The 8028-nt window shown below is 47.5% G+C and overlaps 1 protein-coding gene across 1 annotated transcript; it reads right to left on the reverse strand.

The window, feature by feature from the left end:
- Positions 1 to 3389: 3389 nt before the first annotated feature.
- Positions 3390 to 7010, reverse strand: HMGN2 (high mobility group nucleosomal binding domain 2). Its single transcript, XM_006055455.3, has 6 exons — positions 6823 to 7010; positions 5766 to 5810; positions 5537 to 5566; positions 5162 to 5212; positions 4675 to 4770; positions 3390 to 4259 (listed from the first exon to the last, which is right to left on the reverse strand). The coding sequence occupies exons 1-6, from the start codon at positions 6835 to 6837 to the stop codon at positions 4224 to 4226; spliced, it is 273 nt and encodes a 90-aa protein (XP_006055517.1). The 5' UTR covers positions 6838 to 7010; the 3' UTR covers positions 3390 to 4223.
- Positions 7011 to 8028: the final 1018 nt, after the last annotated feature.

The following is an 8028-nucleotide window of genomic DNA, read 5'->3' on the forward strand; positions in this document are numbered from 1 at the left end:
GATGGATGGGCTTTGGAGTGAAGGTGGCAGTTCAAAAAAATACCTTCATTTTTTGGACCTGAGAGTCTGCTTTGGAACACAGCTGTTTCCTTCTTGAATTTCAGATATAAAGACTGCTATAGTCACAGGACAAAAAAATATAATCCCATAGAATGGGAGTCCTTGCAAATCATATACCTGATGAGAATCTAGTATGCAGAATATACAAAGAACCCCTGCACCTCAACAGTAGATAACTCAATTAAAAATGGACAAAAGATCTAAATAAACATTTCTCAATAAATAAATAAATTTCCTGGCATTCCAGTGGTTAAAACTCCTGTGCTTCTATTGCAGGAGGCACACATTCAACCCCTAGCTGGGCAACTAGGATCCCATAAGCCCTTGGCCAAAATAAAAAAAGGTATACAAATGGCCGACGCACATGAAAAGATGCTCAACGTCCGAGTCATAAGGGAAATGTAAGTCAATACCACAATGAAACATCACTTCATACCCACCAGGATGCCTATAATAAAATAATACGTGTTGGTGAGGACATGGGGAAAACGGAACCTTCATTTATCACTGGTGGGAATGTAAAATGGCACGGCTGCTATGGAAAACTGTTGGTTCCTCAAAAAGTTAAACGTAAGAGATACCATATGCCCCAGCAATTCCACTTCTATGTATATGCCCCAAAGATCTGAATATATGCCCATATAGAAAACTTGTATACAATATTTTAAACAGTATTCATAATAGCCAAAAAGAAGAAACCTGAATGCCCAACTCATCAATGGCTAAAATACGGTTATCATCCATCCAATGGACACTTGGCAATAGGAGGAATGAAATACCTGCGTGCACATGCTTAGTGAGATTAGCCAGTCACAAGACTATGTATTCTAAGACTTCATTTAGATGGAATGTCTTTAATTGGCTAAACTAAAGACAATGTGGAACAACTCTACTTCAAAAAAAATTTAAAAAATTAAAAGACAATAGGGATTAGCAGTTGCCTAGGGTTGGTGGGAAGGGGAACGGGGAATGACTGCTAGTAGCTATGAGGTTTCTCTGGAGTGCTAAAAATATTCCGCATAGTGGAAACTGTGGTATAAACTTGTGAATATTCTAAAAACCACTCAACTATGTGTTAAAATGGTGGAATTTACCGGGTGAATTTTTTCTCACTTTGAAATAAGATCAGGGGCCTGTGCTCAGCAATATTAAATGCTGCAGTCAAGCCAGGCAAGGTGAAGCTTGGAGACATCACAGGACTGGAGTGCAGTGGTGATTATCCACTCAGTTCTTCTGTTATCATCTCTAACCTATTTAATTTCAGTAATTCTGGCTGAATCCTCAACAGATTCTGTGGTTCCATCCCTCTTGCCATGACTGGCTTAAGTGTGAGCAGGTGATCTACTTTTGCCCAATTAGACTCAAGCTACTAAGGCACATCTGTGAAATAATTCATTATTCTTAAGAAGAAAAAAACAAACTATCTTCTGCCTCTGCACACTGGTGTGAAGCCGAGGTCTGCAGCAGCTGACAGGGGAGGGGTGGTGGGTGGACCACACTCTCAGGGCAGAAAAGCTGGAAAGAACCACCTGGGTTCTTAGAAACCACTCTAAGCCAGGAGTTTTCTTAGGGACAGAAATCTTCCTGTTTAAGCCATTTGATTTTTTTTTTTTTTCTTTTTTAAAGAGTCAAGAAAGCAGCCCAAGGCAGGTTACTGGCAACTCTTCCCAATTGGGCTTGGAGACAGGGCACGGGGAAGGGAATGTTTTTATAAGATGTTCAAGTCAGGACTGCCACTGATCAAGCTGTAGCATTGTCTTAAATGTCCTTACAAGGTTTTCACATCTACTTTCTTGATTTGTAAGCCCAGGCACTCTCATGCTCCACAGTCAGTCAAGTCAGTAAATATTTTCCAGGAAAGAAAAAAAAAATTCAAGCTCACCTTCTTCATCCTAATTTCTAGGAAACACAAAAAGATGGTTACTGAATATAATCTAAGCCAGTCACTTCACCTCGGAATCACTTAACTATAAAATGGGGATAACATCTACATAGGACTGACCCAAAGAGTAAAGGACAGAAAGTGGCCAAACTCCTAGCCTGGTCTATGTCTCAACAGGTCTCAACAATGTGAACTCTTAACAAATACTGATAAGGTAACCTTAACTGTGGCTTTCTCAAATCCTGCAACTTCTGTGCAATAACAAGTTGCCATACCGACTCTTTTAACAGTTGTAACAGGCTCCACTCTGGAAAATGACACCATCCCTGAATAAAAATTAACAACCAACACCCTAGAACTATTTCAGCAATAATGGAGGCAAATGCCTGAAATTGCCCAAGTGGGCAAAGTATACCTTCTCCTAATAGTGCCCCCTAATACAAGTCGAACTTTGAAATTATTTTTCACTCAAGTCAGGGGTTTGAACCAGGACTTTGCTACTCCTTAGATGTACATATAACCTTGAACAAGTTTCTTCATCTATTTCCCCATTAGTAAAAAGGGTGTTAACACCTGGATTACACAATTGTCTCAAAATTGAAGGTCAGAGATAATAGAAAAGGTACCAACAAAGAGCTTAACCCATATGAAAGCTCTACCTTTTTGACTAAAGGGATAAAGTAACATAAGGTTTTTAAAAAAACTAGTCTCCAACGTATTGGGCTGGCCAAGAAGTTTGTTTTTCCATAAGCACTTTCAAATTTTTGGCCAACCCAATATGTTAACTCCCCTCAAATAAGAGGTGACCTGTGAAAGCAAATTCAAATTGCAACTGTCAATTTATTACAAGTTTGATTTCCGAACAGATGAGTTCTTGCTATTTTTCTAAAAGAAAGGGTTTCTCTGAAGGGTCTTCAAGCTAAAGGAATGAGTAAAGTCCCCACTAACATCTTTGTTTGTGGAGCTAGAATACTTCACCAGCAAGGACAAGAATTTATAATCACTTACTCAAGAGCAGGGTGCCATCTGCCTTACACATCCTATGGCCAACTGTGTAGACACCAAAGCACTTCCTTTGGTGTGCTTAAGGAATATATAGCTGCCATCTATTAATATGCTAACTTTACAGAGACCTTAAATGCGAGTGAAGTGGAAAGGCTCTTTTACTGTCACCTACCAGGCCAAAACGTCACACCTACCAGATACCTGCATTTAAAGATACACTTCAGGTATAACCAAGTACAGAAACCACTTCTCTGCTCCCAGCCTCACCAGCAGTCTGCTCCTGGGATCTTTCCCAACTCCATGCGGCACTGTGTTCTATAGATGGACCATAAAGATCGACTGTACATGGAGCCTCTACACCTCACACCAGAATGCATCCTGTCCCAAGAGACTTGGGAGAAACCAGGCTCCCCCAACTCCTGGGAAAAGATTAAAAGCAGCATTCCAAGCCAAACTGTATCCAGCTTTATTAAAGATACTTTTCATAAACAATCATGGTATTTCAGGCAGGACATGGGCAGACAATCGTTAACAGTATACAACTTTCAAACTCCCTTTTTCAATGGACTACCAAAATCAGAAAGCCACTATAAAACCCAATGAAATCTTCATGTGATGCTCTGAACAGGGAAAGTTTAGAGTGAGGGTTGACATTTCACATTTAGCATGTTGTTTAACAACTTTTCACAAGCCGACCCTGACTTTCAGGAAATGGAAATGAAAATGGCAGAAGTATCACTCTGAGGAGCCACAGTCTAAAAAAAGGAACCGCTGCTCTTTTGAAGGACGCCATCTCAATGGTGACACTAGAAAGTCCAGATTGCCTGACATACTGGTCATCAATTTTGGGGGGGGCACGGGGTTCAGGTTCCAACAGGTCTCTGGGTTAGGGGAGTCAAGTCTGTGCTGAGGTGGAGAGGGAGAAGAGGACATAAAAACTAAAGTTTAGTTCCCCACACCACAAGGCCGTTTGTGCCAAGGTGGCTCATGTGTGTCAACATCAAGGAATCCCTCCTTCCTGGGAACCAAGAGGAAGTCTCTCAAAACTAGACGGGAAAGGTATTTTTCCCCCACGTCAATTCAGCTTCGGAGACATTCTGTTAGTGACGTGCCCTTCCCCCAAAAAACAACAATGAAGTGTTCTGTGTGCTAACAACATAGCTTAAAAAAAAAAAAAAGTAAAACAAAATTCTGCATTTTTATAAAACTTGATAAAAAATAGTATTTCAAACTGTACAGTCACCAGAAGTACACAGTTATCAAAAATGCACACACTTCACTTGGCATCTCCAGCACCTTCAGCTTTCTGTGCCTGCAAGAAAAGGACAGAAGAATACAATAAGCAGACTTGGAAACTATCTTAGAGACGCAGTACTTCTTTTTAAAATGACTTAGTAGGTAACTTTACTAAGTCACTTCCCCTCTGGATCTTACTGTGAAACTGGGGAAGGGGACACATCAGCATGACAAGGTGTGAGGTTACTCCCTGCTTGAAAACCATGGTGTAGCAGGAGTGACGCTTAAGCCAAGGACAAGGCTCTCATATACTGGATGGCAGAGACTTCAGGAATCCAGATTAAATTCACAGGGGGTAAAAAACCACAAGTAAACTCTGGATTAAAAGGGACACTTGGGGAGTGATGCAAATGCAAGAAAAAGGCCATAAAAGCTTTTGGGATCAGTAACTGAAAGAGCAGACCTAAAGAAAGTGAAAATAGTAGTTGTACCTGGTCTGTTTTGGCATCTCCATTTTCTGCAGGGTTATTCCCATCCTTGCCAGCATCAGCTTTCCCCTTTTTCCCTTTGGGTACCTTCTCTCCCTTCTAAAAAGGGGAGGGAGGAAAAAAAAAAAAGCTGTTTCTCCTCATCTCATATCACCAGGATACAGTCTGCTTTATCAAATATAAAACAAACGCGCCCCCCATTGACAAAGAAAACCAAATTGTGGTCTTCAATATACAGAATCTTTCAGGTGCAAATAACAGAATAAAACAGCTTAAACACTTTGGTGTTTTAATACCCAAGTGCAGAATTTGCTGTAAACTGAAGACAGAGGTTTTGGTTAAGGACCAGCCCTAGTAACTTTGTCAAATCTCAACTTTGTGTCAACAAAAGAATTTGTTTATAGCAGGTCTCCCAGTCAGCAACATGAGACAACTATTCAGACTTTTGCATAAATCCTATAGGCAATGTTTGTCTCACCATCTTGCTCACCTTTGCAGGGGCCTTTTTAGGCTTGGGCTCTGGCTTTGGAGGAGCAGGTTTCTTTTATTTGGGGGAGAGAAAGAAAGCAGAAAACATTAGTACAATAGACCAAAGAAAACCACCCACAACCAAACCACAGTATCACTGGCATAGAAGTTTCTCCAACTTTGTAAAGTTTGCAGTGGGCTTTGTATTAGAACTTATCCTCAGAAACCCACTCAAACAACACTCAGAAGTGTCCCACTTTGGCTACAGTCAACACAATTTCACAACGAGCAAACTCCAATGGGCAAGAGACTAACTCATGGGAAGTAAACGGAATTGTTTTCCAGCACTTTTTAGTTTCAGAGAATAACATGAAAGTTTAGAAGCAGACACACTTACAGCAGATAATCTTGCAGATCTTCTCTGTGGCTATTAAAAAAAAAAAAAAGAAAAAAAGTTACAAATAGGGCAGTGGAACCACTTAAAAACACAAGTTTTGGAGCTAAGTTGTTCTGGACTCCAGGGACTAAAGACAGCTTACTGAGGTAAATTCAGGACTAAGGATATGGTGTGGGCTCCACTGAAGGGGCCCAAAGCTTTGTGAGATTCCAAAAGTAGAAAGACTTACTTCGTCCTTCACCTTGGCTTTATCTCCTTTAGCATCCCCTTCAGCCTAAAAAAAAAAAAAAGCAAAAGCTAAGAAAGTTGCAGCTTCTGAAGCAATTCTTAATGATTCAGAAAACTTAAGTCCCGGGGATGGGGGGATCAATGGGAATCTTGTACACAACTTTTTCCAGGACATACAAATCGTCAGTTTGTAGCATCTCCAGCTCCTCTGCAAATCCTCCAAGTGCTTAGAAAGGTCTAGGAGTGACCTTTTGTGTCAAGCTGCACGCCCGAGCAGGCTCGAATCGCGCTTAGACAGCGAGCGTAAGAGCCCCAATCAGCAGGGGGAAACGAGGGGAAACCTGGAGCTAGGCGCGCGAAGTGCGGCCCGCGCCGCCGCGCCAGGCAGAAGCAACAGCTGCACAGGGAGCAAACAAACCCCTCCGGGGGCGGGGCCCGAGCGCCGTTGCCATGGCAGCCGTCGAGGGCGGGAGACGGCAGGCGCACGCAGCTGAGGGGGGAACCCGTGGGCGGCAGCGGCGCGCACCGGCGCCGAGTCTCGTGCGCTGGGGCCGTGGGCGGTTCGCGGGTGGAGGCGGGGCCGCATCGAAGCCCCGCCCCCAGGAGGGAGGGTCCCGCCCCCTCACGGCGGCGGTTTTTTGGCGGCAGCGCGTTCCCCCCGCCCGCCAACCCAGAACGCCGCCTTCCCGCCCTTTCGGGTTTGAATTGCCCGCCCGCGGGGAAGGGACGGGAGGAGGGAGGGAGAGCTTAGCCATGGGGGGAGGGCACGTCGAGCCCGAGGGGAGCGGGATAAACAGCCGCCAACATGGCTCCTCCCGCCGCGGCCGCCGCTCCTCCAATATGGCCTCTGGCGCCCGCGGGCAGACGAACCGCGCAGGGTAGCCTGGGGCCGCCTGACACCGCCTCGAGACGCTGTGCCGGGCGGCTGAGCCTGCTCCAGCATCGCAGCCGGCTCGCGCGCCCCGAAGCCGAGGAGAGCGGCGGAGCAGCACTGACGGTGGTGGTGGTAGTGGCGGCGGCGGCGGCGGCCCAGCGCCTGGGGCCCTCGCGCCACGTACCTTTCTCTTGGGCATGGTGGCTGCGGCGGCGGGACGTAGGCGCTGGACACGGGGATGCAGTGGCGCGCGGGCTTTAAGTCGATCCAGGGGTCGCTCTCGCCTCTTCTTCACACTGCTCGGGCTCCGGGGGGTTTATAAAGTTTTTATAGCGCTGGGAGCCCCGGACCGGTTAGAACCGGATTTCACCTCCCGCCGCCGCTCATTGGCCCAGCTGGGGTCACGTGGGCGGGGTTTAAACTCACCTCCTCTGGAGGGAGTGAGGAGGGGGGTATGGGGGGGGTAGGGCGCGCGAGACGGCGGCGCGCCGAGGGGGTGGGGGCGCAGTGGGGGAGGCGCGCGTCGAAAGCAGTAAATGGGGGGGGGGGGCGGTGGTGGTTGTGGTGTGAGTCGGCGGGCTCTGGGTTTCGGCTCCCGCCAAGAGCTTGGCTTTTGCAAACTACCAAGTTCCTTCCACCTTATGCAACCGAGCTACCCACTTCTCCAAGCCGTGCGACACTTAGGGCGCATCTCAGCCGCTTTCCTTCCTGTTCCCGCTGGGGGCCCCAGAAGAGGGGTTTGCTAGGCCTGGCCGCACTGCCCTTCTCCGCCGGAGGCGGGAGGAAGCGCGCGGCTTGGAGGCACGGGCTGCAGTTCCCAGGGCCGAGGCTGACGCCTGAAGTGGGGAAACAGCCGGGAAGCCAGCTTGGCGCAGCCGGACGTGCATCCTTCCAAGCTGCCACTCAGAGGAAGCCTTTCGTGCACCTCACCTGGAAGGCGGACCACTCGAGGTGGGGTGGAGGATCCAGCGGGAAGACTTTATGCGTAGAGGTGCCTTTCGGGTGCAGTGGGGCAGGTAGGAGCTGTCCTTTCAGCACCCGTTGCTCAGCCGCCTCCCCAAATACCAACAAAGCCCCCCCCGCCACCGCCCCCCGAAGCCTGTCGGGCGGCTGGGCTCCCTTAGGTCCTTGTATTCCCGGACCTCAGAACCCCGCTACCGAATGATGGAGAGTGGCTGCCAAGGCGGCCTACTAGCATTCCCCTCCCCCTAAGCTCCACCCGCTTCGGAGACATCAAGCTCAGCTGCCCCCACCCGACGCGGCCACCAAGCCTGGGCGCTGCTAACGCAGCTGGCGAAATCCCTCCTTCCACACTGGCAGGCTGGCTTCCTTTCACTTGCGCGATGAAAAGGAGGGTGGAGGAAAGCGTCCAGGGATTAGGAAACAAGTA

Source organism: Bubalus bubalis, chromosome 2 (genome assembly GCF_019923935.1).
Source record: "Bubalus bubalis isolate 160015118507 breed Murrah chromosome 2, NDDB_SH_1, whole genome shotgun sequence".
Lineage (NCBI taxonomy): Eukaryota > Metazoa > Chordata > Mammalia > Artiodactyla > Bovidae > Bubalus > Bubalus bubalis.

Excerpts from the sequence above, each read along its gene's own strand:
- HMGN2 (XM_006055455.3), bottom strand. Across the intron at positions 5,567-5,765 it reads AAGCCAAGGTGAAGGACGAA|CCACAGAGAAGATCTGCAAG; the intron begins GTAAGTCTTTCT and ends TTTTTTTAATAG. Across the intron at positions 5,213-5,536 it reads GATCTGCAAGATTATCTGCT|AAACCTGCTCCTCCAAAGCC; the intron begins GTAAGTGTGTCT and ends CCCAAATAAAAG.